Source organism: Diceros bicornis, chromosome 23 (assembly GCF_020826845.1).
Source record: "Diceros bicornis minor isolate mBicDic1 chromosome 23, mDicBic1.mat.cur, whole genome shotgun sequence".
NCBI lineage: Eukaryota > Metazoa > Chordata > Mammalia > Perissodactyla > Rhinocerotidae > Diceros > Diceros bicornis.
Genome location: NC_080762.1, coordinates 19,744,674 through 19,765,462, shown reverse-complemented (window position 1 = coordinate 19,765,462; position 20,789 = coordinate 19,744,674). Strand labels below are relative to the sequence as shown.

Below are 20,789 nucleotides of genomic sequence, written 5' to 3'. Positions count from 1 at the left end.
CTAAGGTGAGTTTTGAAGATTAAATGAAAGTATATAAAGGGCTTGGCATATACTATGTACTTAATTAATATGAAGTACAACTTCTCTCTCTCCTCCCAACTATAAATAGTGAATTTTGCTTGATGATGCAAATGCCACCCATTTACCACCTAATCAAACATTTGCGATATGGACAAAAAGCAAGGCCAGAGTTTAGTTGAACTTGCCCCTTGGATAGCTGGCCACCCACTCAGAGGCCCTTAGATCAAGTTACTCTGCTCTTTTTGGCAAATCACTGTCAAGGCCCCAGTGCACTTCCTAGGCAAGGCCACATGAGTTAGAAATCCACTTCCTTTGGCTAAATTTTATAGGAATTACTTACAAAATTTAGCATATTACTGACATTTAACGTTCATGGTTAGTTTTCCAATTTAACTTATGGAGGGAAAAAAGGTGAATCACAACTGCCATTAGTCATATTTTTAAAAGCAGCGGTAATCCATGACTCTCCTAACTTATTGAAGTTGTTTCCAAACACACAGAGGCATTTGGTTGAAAACTGAATGGCTTTCCATCAGGTTACTGTCTTCAGGAGCCTTTAAAAATGAATAGACTAGTTTACATTTTAAAAATAGAATTGACCTTATTTTGGCTTATTTTGGTGGTGTGACCAAGTACACGTTGTAGGTAGAGGTGTGGCTTATGTACAGGAGACACAGCTGCAGTGAAGCTGGCAAAGGTGAAGTTGGTGCCGTTCCACCCTGTCAAGTCTACACCTGGGAATTTCTAAAGAGTTCATTGCTGTGTTCTGCACTTCAATTCATAATTCTTTTAAAGCTTGTTTCATTTTCTCTTAAATTTATATTTACATAAATATCTAGGTGTCTAAAATAAACCATATTTTTAAACATGAATCTTTTACTTTATGAATTTACTAAGTAAATAATTTATAGGTTAATGAAACTATATGTTATTTCAAAATGAGAAAAAGAAAAAGGATTGATTTGAATTCTGCTGCTTTTTGGAAAGGTTCAACAAACAGCAGAGCCTCATTTAAACATACTTTTAAAAATATGTAGATTTGCCTATATCATGGATCAAATCATGACCTTCAAAATATAGTTACATATGGAAAAGGCTGGTATAAAATTGTTAGGCTGTGAAAAGTGCTAGGAAACAGTACTAATAATCATAATAACATTATAAAGGGAATTATGAGTTGTCCTGTTGTTTCTAGTATTTATTTTTTGTATATTATTGATTCATTTAAATAAATATCAGTGATCTCTTGACACCTGTTAAATTTTAAACACTAAATTTCTGTTATTCCATGTATTTATTTTAACAGTATTTGTGTAAATGAAATAGTATAAAACTTTAAACAATATTATGCAGGGTATTCTGTGAACCTTATAGTGCTAAGTATTAATTTTTTCACAGACAATTATTTTCTACAGACTATATATATCTATTAAAATATATGAAAAAATTTAAATATAATCATTTGAAACTCAAATCTGTACAAATAAAAATAGTTGCCAACATTGTTATTAGACCTCTTTTTATGATTTCATCAAGTAAGCTGTCAAATTTTAAGACAGACAGACTTCTTAGATTGCCTGCTGTTGTACTCTGTACATAATAGTTCAGAAAGCATTTGTGATAATGGAAGCAGTCTGTCCATATAAAATTGTTATAAAAATTCAGTTTAATGAAGCTACTAAATTTTGGAAAGATTTTTATGCCTCTTTTCTTCCTTTTACAGTCACAACTGTATTCATGGAAACAGCACATCATGACAAATTCTGTGTGTTTTCCCGCCAACACCCTACCCTCAACCCAGTCAGTTAATAGTTTGTTTCTGTGTTCAATTCATTCTGTTTCACATAAATTCCCCTTTGAAAATATTCTAGACAGCACTTTTTAAACTTTTTGGACTGTGAACTCTTTTACACTCTTTACAATTAATGAGGACATCAAAGAACTTTGTTTATGTGGGCTATATCTATCAATATTTACCATACTACAAATGAAAACTTGGAAATTTAAAAAATATTTATGCATTCATTTGAAAAATAAGTCCATTTCATATTAACATAACATGTTTTTAGGAGAAAATAACTATTTTTGAAAACAAAAAGTAGTGTGAAGGAGGTCATTGTTTTACATTTTTGCGAATCTTGCATGTCTGCTTGTGTATTCAGTCCGTTGCAATGTGGTGTTTTGGTTCAAGTATGAAGAAAATCCGGCTTCACATAGATATGTGACTAAAAAAGGAGGAGTATTTTAAGAATATTTTCAGATAATTATGTATATTCTTTGATAATGTACTAGAACTTGACAAGTGGTAATTTCAAAAAAGTTAGTTTTATGTGGAATCTGTTTCATAAAAGTTAGTTTCATTGTGGAATCTGAGACTGTGTTATTGAACTCCTCATATCTTTTAAACGGTAAAAAATCCATTGGTATATTTTGCACTTACAATGGCTCTTTTATCTATGCATGGTTTTGTAATATCATGCCTTTTTATTTTGAACGTTTGTTCGCTGAGTTATTCCAGTCTTCCAAATGTTGACACATTTAGTTATACAATATAAAAATGAATCACATTTGTTATCACTGACCTCATCAGAAAAGTCTTTAAGTATTGGTAAGCTCTTAAGCTCATGGTAGCAGGTACAAGTTTTCCAAAATTCTTATTTTTGCTTGAAAGCTCCAATTTTGTCATTAGTAACGAAGGCTTTCAGTTATCCTTGAACTGGCAGGCTTCCTTGTTCATTTTCAGAAAAAATTCCACTTAAATACCCAAGTCTAAATTAAACTATAATTTGTCACTTGATCATTCTCTCATGTAGAAGAGATGTTGCATGAAAAAAAGCAGCTAGTTCAGCTCCCAGCTCAACGCACAGTGTTTTTTCCTCATGACGGTTAGTGCACTTTGGTAACCACAGTGCTGTATATATTTCATCCCACAGAATATTAAAAAGACATATCTGAAAAGGGTTGAGATTTTATAAAATTAATCCTGTTTACTACTTTATCAAGGATATTCTTAAGTGAAACTGGCTTTTTTTTTTTTTTTTTAACATAGCGTGCACAGCAACGTGCAGAATCGTACAAGGATTGCTAGAGCAATTCGGTGCCTCTGCCTGGATTCTTGCTAAGGTGCCAGCATTTTTAACCAATTAGTGTTTTTGCACCATCAGTTCAAATATCAACATATAATATGGTGATATTATTAAAAAAGTAATTTTTAATCGAGGATCCCCTAAAAGAGTCTCAGAGACCCCAGGGGTCCATGGACCTTACTTTAAGAACGGCTCTTTAAGGGGAGAAAGTATAGCTTATACAAGGAGGAATACAGTAAAAATTTTCCTAACTAACTTCCTCTTAACTGACTTGCCAGTGAAATTAACCTCCGTTCCTTGGGTAACCGGGCAGCAGCTCTTGTAGAATGCTGAATGTCAAGACTGCTAGGCCGCCCTCCAGTACGACAGTTCATTGCTCTTTCCACCAGTAGAGGTATGTGCGTAGTGGATATCAGTTGTATTTGTTCTCAAACCAGTTTTTTCTAGTTTCACTAATACCTGTAATTACACAATTTTAATAATAGTATATAAATAGAATAAATGTGAGTTCAAGAAGAAAACGAACTAATGTTTCTAAAACCAACTTAAATGCCTTGGAATGACTTACTGTAAAAAATTGTCATAATGTAATGTGGATGAGGTTTGTAAAAGTTTAGGGAAAAATTCACAGAAATCTGGAAGTATTCTACATTCCTTCACAAATATCTTTAATTTCTTCCTATATTATAAAGAAACCAAAGCTGGAAATTGTGATGCTGTATTATGTGTGTTCTTTGTAGGAAATAACAGTGAAACTCCTATCTGTAGACCCATATTCAAAGAAAAGGCATCTAGCTCACCTTCAAAAGATTGGTGAATCTGTGTACATATAGATATTTTAAGTTTAAATAAAATTCATAAATTAATACCTGTATCATTTTTTTATGATTCCGCATTTAACCAGCTTTTCCGGTAAATTTATTAACCACTAGTCAGGATCACATTGAATAAGATGGTTTCTTTGCTGCCATCCATGTGCTAGAAGCAAATTCCCTTTGGTTTCCATGACAGTAAAATATGCTCCACTTCCCTTCCAGGCTGGGTGAGATTGTATTGGTAAAGGATTTAGATAACCTTTAATAAATATAGCTATTACAGATCAGGTTTCATGATATAGTGATCAAACTGATGGTACCATAAACTTTTTTTTTTAATCAACGTGCTAGTATTTTGTTGAATGGAGAACTGCTTGGAATAAGCAACTGTATGTGGGAGCTTGGAAATTTTCATGGAAATTGCGTAGTAATATTTCCTGAAGGACGAGAATTATATTAAATGTTCTTTTATCTTTAAAAATAAGTTCATTGGTTAATCAGATGTGTGAGGGTTCAGTAGATGGCAGCAGTTCATTGATGTCAGCTTTCATGGCTAGGTGTATATGCTGTCATTTATAGATGCATCATAACCTGGTGCAAAGATACAGGCTGGGAAACAAGTGACTTGGATTCTCTGCCTGGCTTACCATTCACCACAAGTCAGTGAACACTGTTCCTAATTCCCTGGCAGTGAGTGTGCAGTATGAGTTGTTTTTTTCCTAAAAGTAGGGAATTTATTCACACTCTTCACAGCCTGTTTACAACCAGTACACACACTGGCAAGCTGACTGGCAAGGCATCTTTGTCTGTGACCCACTGGTTATGAAACTCATCAACCTTAGTCATTTTAGCACCAAGCTGTATCATCAGCACAGCTAACCAAACCCTGACATTGTTATCAAATACCAAGGGATTCCTCCAAATTCCTGATTTCGTTAATGATCACTTATTCATTGTCCACAGTGTGGCCTAGTTTTATAGACTTTTTCTTCCATTGTTTCTTTATTGAGAGTCTACTGTGTGCCAGACACTGTTGGAGGATTGGGACCCAATGGTGACTACAACAGAGGAGAAAAGAAAACCCTGCACTTGTAGAACTTAGATTCTAGTAGGGGATACATATATGTATATGTATGCATATACTGATACATTTACATACATAAAGGCTAAGAGAACAAAAAATTGAGGAAGGGAAACGAGATATTGTTGCTTGGGGAGTGATGTTGAAATTCTGACAGGGTGACGAGAGAAGGCCTCATTAAGATCATGTCTTTAATAGAAACTCCTGGGCCGGCCCGGTGGCTTAGTGGTTAAGAGTGCGCACTCCGCTACTGGTGGCCCGGCTTCGGACCCCGGGCGCGCACAGACGCACCGCTTGTCCGGCCATGCTGAGGCTGCGTCCCACATACAGCAACTAGAAGGATGTGCAACTATGACATACAACTATCTACTGGGGCTTTGGGGAAAAAAAAAAAGGAGGAGGATTGGCAATAGATGTTAGCTCAGAGCCGGTCTTCCTCAGCAAAAAGAGGAGGATTAGCACGGATGTTAGCTCAGGGCTGATTTTCCTCACACAAAAAAAGAAAAAATAAATAAATAAATAAAATTAAAAAAAAAAAAAAAAAAAGAAACTCCTAAAGGAAGAACACAGTCTAGAAGAAGTCTCTTGGAATATTTTTAAGTATTCTTAACCTGGGATCTGTGGGGTTTGTTTGGGGAAAATACTTAATTTTCACTAACTCTAACTGAAATTTAGCATTTCTTCCAAATCCTGAATGTAGATAACCAACTGTAGTAAAATTTAGAGAATCTGTAACTTTGTCACAGATATTTTCATATCACATTACAGTTATGTATATGTGTCAAAATATTGTTTATGCTCATCGCTACTTATAAATTATGGTAGTTACTATCTCTGCTATTAAATCTTGTTATTTAATGCCTTAATAAAGAAACACGTATATCACAATTTTTAAAAATATCTATATTGATAGTTATATTTCAAAGTAATAGATTTACTTGTATCCCTAGGTATTATATCTTATGAATTTTAAAACATATTGAGAAAGAAGCTAAGGCTTCACTACATTGCCAAAAGAGGCTCATGGCGTAGAAATGTTAAGCTTTAGTTTAATCCCTACTTGAAAGCTTTCTTCCACCTCCCACAAGTACAGCACACTCTTCATTTGTTTCCCTCTCTTAGAGATTACTCAAATACATCCTGAACAGATGGGGAGGGTTTTCTGGATAATTCCATAGAATTGTGATTGTGAAAGATCCTTTTTAGCTTCCTGTTTAACGCAGGCCACACACTATTAAAATACTTGCAGAATAATGTAGCAAGTCAAGCAGAAATTTGGCTTCCTAGAAAATGACGGTTTAACACTTCACAGATCAGCTTTTATACTTCTCTGAAAAATATCCAAAGGACCTTAAGGCAGTGCAGTTCGTTTTATGAGAAAGAGTGAGATGGAGAAATCTGAGCTACAATCAGCTCATTTTACTCGCTTATATCAGCTTTTTAGCCACTCTCTTCATGATGTTGACCAAGTGGGTCTGTCCAGACTGAGAGATCATAAACTATAGACCATGGTACCTTCATCTTGACCAGCCTATAGGAAATAATATGGATATACATATTTGACTGATTTCGCAAGTTAGCCATCAGAATAGAACTGAGAACCTCTTATGCAGGTAAAAAGGAGAGGGTGAACACTAGTTAAATGGGTATCCAGAGAATTTTTCCCTGCCACTACAGGTTATGTGCTTTAGATCTCTTTGAATATATTCTTCTATTTCTCATCAAGAATAAAAAATCAAGCGTAAAAATTCTCAACATCTTAATGTTGCCAAAAACCTGAGAGAGAAAAGTGTTAACTCTGTAATTTTCACATTAGACAAACTTTGTGCTTTTGTCTCATGTGGAAGGAAGTCGATTCTGTGTCATTAAACCTCTTGGATTATATCTTCAAATGTGCCCTTTACTTCTGAGAAACAGACACTTAAAAAGTGTGATGAAATCTGTGCGCTTTGTTTGCACTCATTTCCATGGTTTATTTTCCTTTACAGGTTGGTGAAAGATGCTCCTTGGGATGAAGTCCCGCTTGCTCACTCCCTGGTTGGTTTTGCTACTGCCTATGACTTCTTGTACAACTACCTGAGCAAGACACAACAGGAGAAGTTTCTTGAAGTGATTGCCAATGCCTCGGGATATATGTATGAGACTTCATATAGGAGAGGATGGGGATTTCAATACCTGCACAATCATCAGCCCACCAACTGCATGGCTTTGCTCACAGGAAGCCTAGTTCTGATGAATCAAGGTGGGTGTGGACACGGCCGAGGGGAGGCCCAAGCTGACATCAGTCTTAGTTGCCATGTTGTAAGCAAAGCTTTTTTATAGCTAGTCTTAGCACATGTTCATACCTGGATCCTAACTAAGCCCATGAGACGAAGTAATTATCTTACTTAAAGAGTTGAGAGACATCTCTTTCCTCATTTCTGCTAGTTATATTAACCTGCAGGTTGTTTAATTATGGCCTTTGATTTTGCCAAGGCATATCCTTATAGCACAGGATCAGTGGTGAATATTCATTTTTACAGAGAATTTTGACAGTGAAGACAGGCAGCCTAGATACATGGAGTTTTTAAAAGCTAAATAGGTGGTTTATTATTTGAAATGAATGTTCCTCGAACACAGATGTGTATCCTCACACCACTACTTTTTTTTTTCTCTAAAGACTTAGACATTTTTTTCTCTAAAAACAACCAAACTAGATCATTTAGGTCAAATTTGGAAGTGATTTTTGTGGATTACATAGCTGCTTTGCCTTAATGTATTATGTAATTGCTAATATTGCATCTTCTTTGTTCTTGTAATTCTGACTTAATTACAACTCCTATGGAAGTCTGTAAATGATTGAATAAGATTGTATTTAAGAAAAGCAACCCTAAAATCACAGTGAATTATTAGAATATTAAATATATACTTGGAGCTGCCAAATCTAAAATAATTTAACTCTTGATTTTATTCCCCATAAGAATTAGTAGGCATTTCGTAGATTATTCAGCATCGGATTTTACCCAAGTCTAGCTTTCTTCCTTGTCATATCAACCAAACATCACTTTTAATCAGGTCTTAGAGGAAAAGAAACTAACATTAATTGAGCATATGACATGTGCTAATCCTTGTCCATATTTTATTTAATTCTCACATCAACCATATAAGGTAGGTGGGATTTGGATCCAGTTCTGGCCAAACTCAAAGTTCAGTCTCTTTCCACTATATTTTGTTGCCTTTCTTGGAATAGAATTTAATTGGTAGTAATTTAAGGGAAGCTTAATTAAGAAAGTGAATTTTCATCCTAGCTCCCTTATCCTAGGATATGGATAAGTGGGATAATAGAAAACATTCTAGGCAAGGTGTATGGGTGGTGGAAAAATACAGGACATAGCATGAATAACAATATCAATACCTCGTATTGACAGATTTGAAGTTTACAAAGGTGGTAGGCATTGCCTCGTATCTCCTGAACTGGGTTGCTGTAAGGAAAAAATAAGGAAAATCAGGTAATGTGATAGTTGGGCAGCAGTGCGCAGCAGGCCTGATTTTAAGCATCAGTCACATTGGTATCTAGTTGGAGATGGAGGATACAGAGAGGAAAAAGATGAAGATGATTGGAATTTTAAACCCTAATGATTAGAGAATAGAAATTGAAAACGATCCAGAAGACTGGCAGGTGTGGAGCTGGATGGGAGAAGGAACCAGGGGACAATTAACAGTCACCTCTGCACAGCTGAGGCTGAGAACCGTGCTGCCCCCAATGAGGTGGGAGCTGGGTCTTACTTAGCCTGGGACCTTGGATTTAGGCTGTGAGCTGGTGGTACCTGGGCCTGGGGAAGCCCCCACACCAGCACACCTAGTAGGCTGGGGGTGGAGTGTTTAGCACTGATGATCACACACATCTGTGGGAGTGAAGCAACAAGACTCCACCCACATTAGGAGGCAATGAGCTTAATTTTATCCTCATAGGTTGTATGTTTTAAATACAAGCAAACAAAACAAACCTTAAATCTAAAGGCCTAGTTCAGATCAAAGTTCCGTTCATTTTTAGTCATGTGCCAGGGGTCTTGAACAAGTCAACCTTTCTGTAATTTTGGAGTAATAATGCATAATTAAGTTGTTAAAAGGATTAAGTAAGATTGTGTTCAGTGCTGTGTAAATTATAAATGTTATAGAAATATGAGGGGTTGTTTTTACCTAAATGCTGGTCTCGCAAGAATTATAGAAAGCTAGCATTTCTGAGTCAAAAGGATTTACAAAATTTTTAGACCTTTAATTTTCAGTTGAGGAGGTTGAAAAATGTGACAGGTTGAAGAAGTGGTTGAACAGAATCATGTAGCTCATTTTTGGCAGATTCTGGACTCTCAGTTGATGTTTTTCACTCTTAGATTGCCGCGCCAATGGTCTCTCCACCCCACTGTGCTGCGTTTTCACATCCTAGCGAATCTAAAAGCACATAAAGGATGAGAAATGGTCTTCGAATGACAGAACAAATTGAACACTGTCCGTTTAGCCATTGTAGTATTTACAGCTTTATTACCAATCCTATAAAATAATGGTGAAAGTTTTGTAAAGTGATAAACTTCAAAACATATTTTCAAGTAATAGTTTTTAGGAAAATTGAATAAAAGTCTCAATTTACAGATATTTTTCCGAAGACATAAAGTTATGTGCAATTTGTGATCTCAGATATGATGTGGTTTCAGTTTATTAATGGTTGGAAAATGACTGATACTCATTTAAAGGTTTATCTTTAATTAATAAATGACTTATATTCAAGAACTTCTTAACTTACATCATGGACCCATCACAAACCTGGATAAGCAGGATATTATTTATAATGTTGATATGTGAGAGTTTTACAAAATGCAATTTGTAATATAAACTAGTCGGATAACTCAGGGTTTTATTTGGCCATATTTTTGTTTATGCTTCTTTACAGCCTCGGTCATTGTTTCATGTTTTCATCTTTCAGGATATCTTCAGGAAGCCTACTTATGGACCAAACAAGTCCTGACCATCATGGAGAAGTCTCTGGTCTTGCTCCGAGAGGTGACTGACGGCTCCCTCTATGAAGGAGTTGCATATGGCAGCTACACCACTAGATCTCTCTTCCAGTATATGTTTCTCATGCAGAGGCACTTTAACATCAACCACTTTGGCCATCCGTGGCTTAAACAACACTTTGCATTTATGTATAGAACCATCCTGCCAGGTATAGTGAAGAATCAGAAGTGGGAAAACATTAAGCTATTGGATGTTTTTCTGATTATGAAAATGGGCTGGATTAGGAAAATAAATGTGGGGTTTGGATCATATTGAGATTAAAGATTTTTTAAAAAAATCATAGAAGAATTTAATTCAAGAGTTGTAGATAGCCAGAACATTTTGAAAGCTAACATGTGGATTTGTGATTTAGGTATTGTAAAGTTTGGAGCGTAAGGGTTCAAATATAATTTGTAGCCCCACAATAGTTTTATTTTTGTATATGTACAAACTTGGGTACATATACAAACTCATTTTCATGAGTCTAAGCAGAATGTAAACATTTATGATTACATGTTAATTTTTCTTTTTGTGTGACCCCCAATCAATACTATTTTATTTTTCAGTTTGTAATTTTTTCTTCCAAACTATACAGACTTGATTCAAAATGAAAGTTGGAGCTTTACTATTTTCTTTAAATATTTTATTGAAATAAATAGTATAAAGTATAGAAAATTAACCAAAAAATGAATTGCTATAAAACTTCTAATTTCTTGTTGCTGTGTAGCTTAGCTTTCTAAGAGAACTGGCTCTAAAAGAAAATATGTATAATTTGAGAACTTATTCATTTCTAGGAGAGCCTTGTAAGTTTCTTTATTTCTAAACAGGACTAAGATGTTAGAAAAAGTTTAGGCAGTAGATTTTGATCAACATGGGTTTTTTCCCCCCAGTGAAATGCAATTTTTAAATGATGATTCTAGACCTACAGCAAAGAATCCAGTATTTAAATCTTTTTCCTACAGTTGTATACCCATGGATTGGACAGAATCTCCATTATTGGATTGGTTATCCAAAAAATACGTCAGAGCAAAAGAACTATATTGAGATTTAGTTTAGACTTACATTCAGATCGCTGTTGTTTTATTGCTTATTTCTTAGACATGCAGGAGAGGCCTGTTTTGTAGTTTATCTTGGTAGACAAAGGCCAGCTAAAGCAAGGGACTTCTAAGAGGTCTCAGAGCTTTGTAATTTGAGCTGAGATCTCACAGCCATCCACATCAGGGCTTGGGTGTGCTGTGAGCTGTGTCTGTGGCTACTTCCTTAGCTGGAAAAGACAGTATAAACATCTCTAATAGGAAGATTCACATATTTGTGTCAATTAATCCAACAAATCTTTATTGAACATCTCTGTGCCAGTCACTGTACTAGGCAGGGATTCAAAGACGAATAAAACGTATCATCTGCTTTCATAGGATTCAGAGAATCACATTTTATAATAAGATTTACTTGGGAGAGCCTTTACTAAACTGGTAGAAGCAAAAACATTAGCTGTAAATTATGTAAATATGGTCATTTTTAGAAGAGATTCTGTGTTAAGTCAATCTGTTCTCAACGACATTTCTCATTTTTCTCTACAGTCGCTATTCTAGTAGTGATTACAGTCGTGCCTCTCTTAACGACAGGGATATGTTGTGAGAAACGTGTTGTTCGGCAATTTCCTCATTGTGCAAACATCGTAGAGTGTACTGAAGGGGAACAAAATTTGCTGCCCCAAAATGTGTCTCTTTAACATGAGGATTATTTTAGGATGATTATTTTTAAGAAACAAAAGACTCAGAAAGTTTTTCTTGTTATCTCCCCCTTAACTGCCTAAAAGAATTCAGATTAAAAAACCTGTCTCAGGAAGAGAGCTATCACCTTAGCATAACGTGAACTAGCTGGTAGACAGGGAGGAACCTCGAAAAGCCTGTTTGTTGGGCTCCCCTCTGTGTTCTTCTATTTCTGTGTAGCCAAACACACTTGTTTTCCAAATGTTTCCTCCCTTTCACCTACCTGTGAATTGCCTTCTTGCCCTTTGAAGGCCCTGACTCTCCCCACCTCCAACATCTTCTTTTGTCTTTAGCTGAGGATAGTATTTAAGGTGAGGGCTTTGGCCATTTTGGTGAGTTTACTTGGTTTTCCTGGGTTTCTCTCATGTATGCATGTTATTAAACTTTCGTTTGTTTTTCTGCTATTAATCTGTCTCATGTCAATTTAATTCTTAGACTAACCAGAAGAACCTAGAAGGGTAGAGGAAAATTTCTTCCTGCCCTACTGTCTTTACACAAACCCAGAGGGTATAGCCTACTAGACACCTAGCCTACATGGTACTAATCTTATGGGACCACCGTTGTACGTGCAGTCCATCATTGATGGAAACGTGATGTGGTGCGTGGCTGTATATAACTAACAAGAGAGCATCAAAATACGTGATACTGATATCCAGTCTTACCTGCTTTTGTTTTTCTGACCTTTCCAGTGTGATCTTTGTATTTGCTCTCTTTTCTTTAACTTCCAGCAGTATGTACTGGCAGGATCTTCTCTGGGAATTAAGTTTTTTTCCTATAGAAACTCAGTTTCTCCTCTTTCTTCCACTTTCTTGAAGCACTTTATGTTATTATCTTGGCCTAGGATGTGGAATGAGTTGGTGGGAGAGCTAGTGCTCATTTCAGGTTTAAGAACTCATCATGCACAATGCAATAGCCCATGTATCTGTGCAAATATAATGCCATTTAGCATGGACATTGGAAAATTAGGAAGATGGCCAATATACACAGGCATTAATAGTTGTGGCATTTCCATTACCAATGACAAGTTGCCACGTAACAAATACAAACTTGCACACAAGATTTGTGGAAGACCTTCAAAGATTCTGATTAATTGGTCTGGGATAGAGGGTGGGCATCCTAGTTTTGTTTGTTATTTTTATCCAAGATACACAATTGATTCTAATTTGAAACCAGGATTGAAAATCATTGTTTAGACCTTTATGGGAGTATGCAGTTTTAAACTTATCTTAATTCTGTCAAACTTCTTTCCCCAGGGTTTCAAAGAACTGTGGCTATTGCAGACTCAAATTACAACTGGTTTTATGGTCCAGAAAGCCAATTAGTGTTCCTGGATAAATTTGTCATGCGTAATGGCAGTGGTAACTGGCTGGCTGACCAAATCAGAAGGAACCGTGTGATGGAAGGTCCAGGGACACCATCCAAAGGGCAGCGCTGGTGTACTCTTCACACGGAATTTCTCTGGTATGACACGTTGGGCTGGCTTTAGAGAGAAATCGTACCCAGGGGTATAGTGTGCTAGATTTTTGCATTTAAAAAAAAAACTAACCTAAAGCACTTTTTATCCCTTTCTCCATGCCACCTAAGTACTTGCAGCTTCAATTCATATCGCAGTGTTTGAAAATCTGTTAGAAACATTTCCTTACATTTAGGATCTAATTACTGTTTGCAGTTTTTGGTGTTCTTGTTTTACAAATGTCCTTGGCTCACACTATTTCATAGATATGCATGTTTTTATTTACATCATTTTTGAAAGCACAAAGAGAAAACCACAAAATTTAAACTGGGTTATTCTGATAATCACTCCAAAGAAAAAAAGGTAGTAAAATATTTTGTTTTGTTTTGGTAAATGGAGCATTATAATTTTCTAATAGCAAAGCTGTTACTAAATTTTCAAAACTATTTAAAAGTGTTTGACAGTATTTGACAGTTTTACTTTGATAATAAAAGAACCGTGTAATTTTTTTGCCTTAATCTTTTAAGCCCAGAAGGAGAAGCCAGGGTCTCCTTTTTAAGTACTGCCAAATGTATTGTTGGCATCCAATAAATTAAAATAAAAATTACAGGGAACTGGTTAATCATTAATTCCTGATGTCTTTTCAAACTCTTGAAATTTGCATTCAACTCCAAAATAAGCTTCTGTGGTTTGATTGCTTTTCTTCATTGTGTTTTTTTTTTTAATTTAAACAATTAGGGGGAAAAATTAGTAAAGTGGTAGCTGTCTATAGTTTAACCAGCATTTTTTAAAACTATTTTCACAGATGAACTAAATATATTAATATGCAACCATTATGACCCTTTTTAGGGATATGAAGTAATTATTTAATAGTGTTTTCACTTACTCATAAATAAGCAACCAAGAGAGTTCTGTAAACCTGACTGTAGGAGTCAGATTAATGCTAAACCTAACTCGATTCAAAATTTGCCTTTACAGGAATATGACCAAAAACTGAGAGAAGGATGATGGCCAATTCAGCTTGTATCTGGATTTGTTAAATTATAATAATTAAGCCAACATTATACTATATCTAAGTAGAGACACAATTTCTGATGTCCTGATACTGAGACTCTAGAACAACAGACAAAACAACCAAAATCAAACACCAATAAGATTAAGTCTACCATACGTGATTGATTCACTTTAGATAAAAGTATCTAAGAGCTAAGAATAGGGGTCTGCCCTTCTTCCCTTGAGCAGCAAATCTCAAGATCTATGAACAGGTTCAAGATCTATGAACCTATCAAGGCTGTTATCTCAAATCATCAATGCAAACAGTCATCTTCATTATTATATTTTGAGCCTTTCTGAATCAAAAACCTGTGTTCTTAATGACTGTGAAATGTTAATGTTAGCTATTGTATTACTTTGATGCAAACATTTGTCCTAAATAAAAATAAGCCATTTATTGTCCCAACAGTATGATATCATCTTCAGATTAAAACAAAACAAAACCCTTGGATCTGGGCTAGGCAGTGGTAGCCATAGTTACAAATTTTCAAGTATTAGATAGTTTCCTGAATTTTATGCATTTATAGTCTTAGATGTGGTATTGGTAGTAAATTTTATCTAATATGTGAAATTCAACTCTATTTAAATTATTTTTTTAGAGGGAAAAAGTGCTCTACCAAACTTGCAATAATATCACTTGTTGCAGAACAATACTTCATTACAACTCGAGGCTTGTTAGAGTCCAGATCCTAACATGAGGCTCCCTAGGATAGGAGCCCCTCAACTAGAGGTCTGGATGAAGTGCTTAATTCTATGAGCCCCAGTCATTTGGTGGCAGCCCTGAAATCATTAAGTGAAGAAAGTCCATGTAATAATTAGCAGCAGCAATCATTTCAGGCTCAAACCCCAGGATCATTTTGTAAAGATATACTCCTCTCCCATTCACCAAAGGTGTTCCTCTGTGCATGCTGATGGTCCGTGGGTGTTTTCAGAAATGTCTCTGATCCGTTCTCCACTGCCAGTGCTCTGGGTGGCCTTGTGTGTTGTTTTCTCCAGCCACATTACCATGTGGCATCACAGTTCTGATGTGTTATTTTCACTTCCATGAGAAAACTGCTTAATTTTTTAAAATTAATTCTTTTTCAGGTATGATGCCAGCTTGAAATCTGTTCCTCCTCCAGATTTTGGCACCCCTACATTGCATTATTTTGAAGACTGGGGCGTTGTCACTTACGGAAGTGCACTGCCTGCAGAAATCGATAGATCTTTCCTTTCCTTTAAGTCAGGAAAACTTGGGGGACGTGCAATATATGACATTGTCCACAGAAACAAATACAAAGATTGGATCAAAGGATGGAGAAATTTTAATGCAGGGCATGAACATCCTGATCAAAACTCATTTACTTTTGCTCCCAATGGTGTGCCTTTCATTACTGAGGCTCTCTACGGGCCAAAGTACACCTTCTTCAACAATGTGTTGATGTTTTCCCCAGCTGTGTCAAAGAGCTGCTTTTCTCCCTGGGAGGGTCAGGTCACAGAAGACTGCTCATCAAAATGGTCTAAATACAAGCATGACCTGGCTGCTAGCTGTCAGGGGAGAGTGGTTGCTGCAGGGGAGAAAAATGGGGTCGTTTTCATCCGAGGAGAAGGTGTGGGAGCTTATAACCCCCAGCTCAATCTGAAGAATGTTCAGAGGAATCTGATCCTCCTGCATCCACAGCTTCTCCTCCTTGTGGATCAAATACATCTGGGGGAGGAGAGCCCCCTGGAGACAGCAGCAAGCTTCTTCCACAACGTGGATTTTCCTTTTGAGGAGACAGTGGTAGATGGAGTCCATGGAGCTTTCATCAGGCAGCGAGATGGTCTCTATAAAATGTACTGGATGGATGATACTGGCTACAGTGAGAAAGCAACCTTTGCTTCAGTGACATACCCTCGGGGATATCCCTACAATGGGACAAACTATGTGAATGTCACCATGCACCTCCGAAGCCCCATCACCAGGGCAGCTTACCTCTTCATAGGGCCATCCGTAGATGTTCAGAGCTTCAGCATCCACGGAGACTCTCAGCAACTGGATGTGTTCATAGCTACCAGCGAGCATGCCTATGCCACTTACCTTTGGACAGGTGAGACCACGGGACAATCTGCCTTTGCACAGGTCATTGCAGATCGTCAGAAAATTCTGTTTGACCGGAGTTCAGCCATCAAGAGCACCACTGTCCCTGAGGTGAAAGACTATGCTGCTATTGTGGAACACAACCTGCAGCGTTTTAAGCCAGTGTTCCAGCTGCTGGAGAAGCAGATCCTGTCCCGAGTCCGGAACACAGCTAGCTTTAGGAAGACTGCTGAGCGCCTGCTGAGATTTTCAGATAAGAGACAGACCGAGGAGGCCATCGACAGGATTTTTGCCATTTCACAGCAACAGCAGCAGCAGCAAAGCAAGTCCAAGAAAAACCGAAGGGGAGGCAAACGCTATAAATTTGTGGATGCTGTCCCTGATATTTTTGCACAGATTGAGGTCAATGAAAAAAAGATTCGACAGAAAGCTCAGATTTTGGCACAGAAAGAACTGCCCGTAGATGAAGATGAAGAAATGAAAGACCTTTTAGATTTTGCAGATGTAACGTATGAAAAACACAAAAATGGTGGCTTGATGAAAGGCCAGTTTGGACAGGCGCGGATGGTGACAACTACTCACAGCAGAGCCCCGTCACTGTCTGCTTCATATACCAGATTGTTCCTGATTCTGAATATTGCTATTTTCTTTGTTATGTTGGCAATGCAACTGACTTATTTCCAGAGGGCCCAGAGCCTCCATGGCCAAAGATGTCTTTATGCAGTCCTTCTCATAGATAGCTGTATTTTATTGTGGTTGTACTCTTCTTGTTCCCAATCACAGTGTTAGCACGGAAGCTATAAATTGCTTGATCGTTTTGAGGTCACAAGTCTATGCAAAAAAAAAATTATTGCCCTAGTTTGTTACTGGATTTTTTTTCTCAGATTCATTTTAACAAATTAAGGAGAAGATATTTTCACACAAGAAAGCAGGGACATGGAGAAATCAGAATTGGAACAAGCAAAGAATTTATCAAAGGAATAAGAATAGCTCGGTTGTCACACAGTGTTTCTGAAAGGGTTTGGCTTGGCTAATTCAGCAGTCCCTATAATACTACTCTTATAAGAAACAAAGAGTCTGGTTTTAAGTAATATTTTTTTCTTAAGAGAAACAAAAAGGATTTAGATAGAATTGGATTTTATTAATATTAATTTAATGCTATTAGCAATCTCCAGGTACTATTTTATGAAAAGACTGAAGCACACAATTCTGAAAAATACAGAAATTTTTTTAATGGTGTAGTCATGTTTAAAAATAAATGTTGCTAAGTTGAACAATAAATGTTGCTATGTTGGTGTCAACTTCCTTGGAGAGCAGTTTATCTGCATATTGGATTACTATTCAGGTAACGTAGTAAAATGATGGCAGAAGATCATTAAAAACTTAAAATGTATTTCCAGTAGAAAACATATATCTATGAATGAATATTTCCTTGATGATGTTGGTCTTTGCACATGCATAATTGATTGCTTTTATGAATCCACTGGTTCAATAAATAAAACAATAACAGGTAACTTAATTTTCTATTTTCCTTATATGGAAAACTGTTGTAGACCCAATGACTAATCTTCAAAGTAAAATATTTTATATCCTAAACGTTGATTCAATACCAAAGAAGATGGAGAATCTAAAATTTGAATATGATTCTTATGTTTATTAATAGAAAACTTTCTTCAACTTTATTTTGCTAAATAAATGTCATAATTGTGATTTTTCTATAGTGTCTTTCTTCTTTGTTTCATTACATTCAACACATATGCAACAATTTCAAAAACTTTGAAGAGAAATGTTTATTTGGACATGCATTAATTAAACTTATAATGTAGTGTTTGAATTGAAAGAAGTAATTTCTCTGCTTATTTACCTTTTTATTGTTTAAACATATTTTAAACATTTAAAACAAAAGTTTGGGGCTGGCCCAGTGGTGTAGTGATTAACTTTGCGTGCTGCGCTTCGGTGGCCTGGGGTTTGCAGGTTCGGATGCTGGGTGCGGACCTATGCACCGCTTATCAAGCCATGCTGTGGCAGTGTCCCACATATAAAGTAGAGGAAGATGGGCACGGATGTTAGCTCAGGGCCAATCTTCCTCAGCAGAATGAGGAATATTGGCAACAGATGTTAGCTCAGGGCTAATGTCCCTCGCCAAAAAAAACCCAGAAAAACAAAAGCCAACTTCTGATATTTAAGGAATACCAAACTTAAACATACAATTTTTGTATTTATTTTCAATCAAGTCCTCAGGAGGTAGCAGCACAGAGTACTGGAAACATATTCCACAGTTTATACATCAGCATAAGAAAATGAGATACTTAAAAGGAACTTAAGAATAAATTATCTTACATTCAGCATACTTGAGTCTCATATATTTCTCCCTTGAAAAGAGAAAATATGTTGGTCTCAAATTTTACAGTAAGAACACATTCACTGATTTATAGGTATAAAGTAATGGCGATCTTTTCCTTTTTCTTGTCCTTTTTGTTCATGGAAATACCAGTATGTAACAGAAAATAAGAATACCCAGAAACTCTTATGAGCACCTTTTTGCAGTTCTAATTTTGAACCTTCTGACATAAAAAAAGCACAAGTTTGACTTTTTACTGTGCTTCATTCATTATACTTGGAATCTAGAAAATGACTTCTGAGGAAGTATTTTTTTTTCTTTCATGGGAAAGGTCTCTAGGGAGGATGTCATTACACACTGTTTAAAAGAATGTTTTCAAAAGAATAATGCTTCCGTTTGTCCTCCGTGGATGCTGTTACTGGGATTTAAACTTGCTTTATGTGACAGATTCTCCGTTTACTTAACCTCATTCAACATTCCTCTCTTCTACTCTTTCTCGTTCAAAAGGATGAATTGTCTGAAATGATCAAAAGAATTTTGAAAAAAAGGGAAAATTGCTCTGTGAGGCTACCAAGCAAACCTGATCTCAGATCCAAAAACTCAGGCATACTTTCTAATGGAGATGAAAAGTGCAAGCGAGTGCCAAATCCAGCTTTCCTTTTGCTTTCACCAGGTTAGGGCAGACAATAAATTAGTCACCTTAGCACGATCCCATCTAACACATTAGCTCATTTTTTAATTTTTAAAAATATGGTAATCATGTATCTTTAAGACAAAATTAATTAGATGAATTTTTTCCCTTCTAATGAACCTTGTATTTCTTAAAAAGAAATTTCCTCAAGCAGTGACTTAAGTGCTTACATTAAAAAAAAAAAAAAATCTGAAAGAAGTCACAGCTCTTCATAATGAGGCATGTTTTACATCAGGGCTAGTGCATATTTGAATAAAACTAAGGAACTTTTTGTATCTTCAAGAAAACCAAGCAACATTATATCTCTCTCGAAACTGAGTAATCAATTATGGAATCTGTTTTAGTGCTGCTCACTCTGAAAGGAGTGTTTCAAGTTCATCGGGTAATATGTGAGCTGTTGTTCAGAGGATTGGCAGGACTTTTAGTCCTAGCCTTAAAGAAAATTTGGGAATCATTGGTATACAGAGCTTGTCTGTGCAGTGGAAGGGGCGTATTCCCTGATTGGTAACTGATTAGCTTATAAACAGCCATGATGACGGATGAGACCTGTGTATCATCTGCTGAGAGAACATTTTTTTTAGGTCATTGTTGTAATTGTTAATAAAGTCAGGTGGAAGATATTCTGGGAGTGTTTTAATAATTAAAATTTATTGTATCATCTAGAATATCGAATTAATTCTTCCACAAATATTTTAGTTATAATTTTAAAGAAGGTCCAAATGTTCTAAGGTTACTATAAAATAGTTTTAACAGCATATTATGCACACTGAATGTTTTTAAAAAGAAAAATTTACGTTATGACTTATTCTGTTTAAAAAGAATTCTTGATAGTTCACAAACTACCCACAAAGGAATCAGAAATTTCTCCAAATTTTTACGAGAAAGCAAGTTATGAAATGTTCTATTTGTAAGTTAAGTGAATTCCTGTTTTCCCTTAGGAATATAAAACAAGATTAAAATGGATATGGTCATGGGTAGGACAGTCATGTAATTTATCTTCTAAACTGGGCACTTTTGAGAGTTAAAGGAGGAGCAAACCAAGATTGACGTAAACCAAGACTGTCCTAGGAGAACTAGAACATGTGGTCATCTGTGTCAGAGATTAACTCAGGAAATAAAAGGGGTTAGGGAGCTGTGTGAAGGTCTAACTTGAAATTTAGTGCTAAAAAGGAACTTGAGATGATCTGATCGAGCTTCCAAAATCTGCAGATGGAGAAACTGAGGCTCAAACAAAGGAGGCTACCCTCTCTCCCCACATCCTGCCCTGTGCTTATTTCATTTCTCTTGGCAAAGCCCACTGGCTTGAATCTCTCCTCTTTACATTCATGTTGAGAAGAGGTCTGTTTCTGCAGCTCATTTAGCTTATTGGCCAAGATGACGTTTTTCCAGCAC

At 36.2% G+C, this 20,789-nt stretch overlaps 1 protein-coding gene across 3 annotated transcripts in view; it reads left to right on the top strand.

Annotated features, from left to right (window-relative positions):
• DSE (dermatan sulfate epimerase) overlaps positions 1 to 18,075 on the top strand; it is a 69,895-nt gene extending 51,820 nt beyond the window's left edge. For 2 of the 3 annotated variants that reach the window (XM_058566409.1, XM_058566407.1), the window contains exons 3-6: positions 6,992 to 7,245; positions 9,961 to 10,200; positions 13,054 to 13,261; positions 15,393 to 18,075. In XM_058566409.1, coding sequence (XP_058422392.1) covers positions 6,992 to 7,245; positions 9,961 to 10,200; positions 13,054 to 13,261; positions 15,393 to 17,154 — 2,464 coding nt within the window. In that variant the 3' untranslated portion in view covers positions 17,155 to 18,075. Of the gene's footprint in view, positions 1 to 6,991; positions 7,246 to 9,960; positions 10,201 to 13,053; positions 13,262 to 15,392 lie in introns of those variants that run through there. The other variant, XM_058566410.1, reaches the window with a different exon arrangement.
• The last annotated feature ends 2,714 nt before the right edge of the window (positions 18,076 to 20,789 follow it).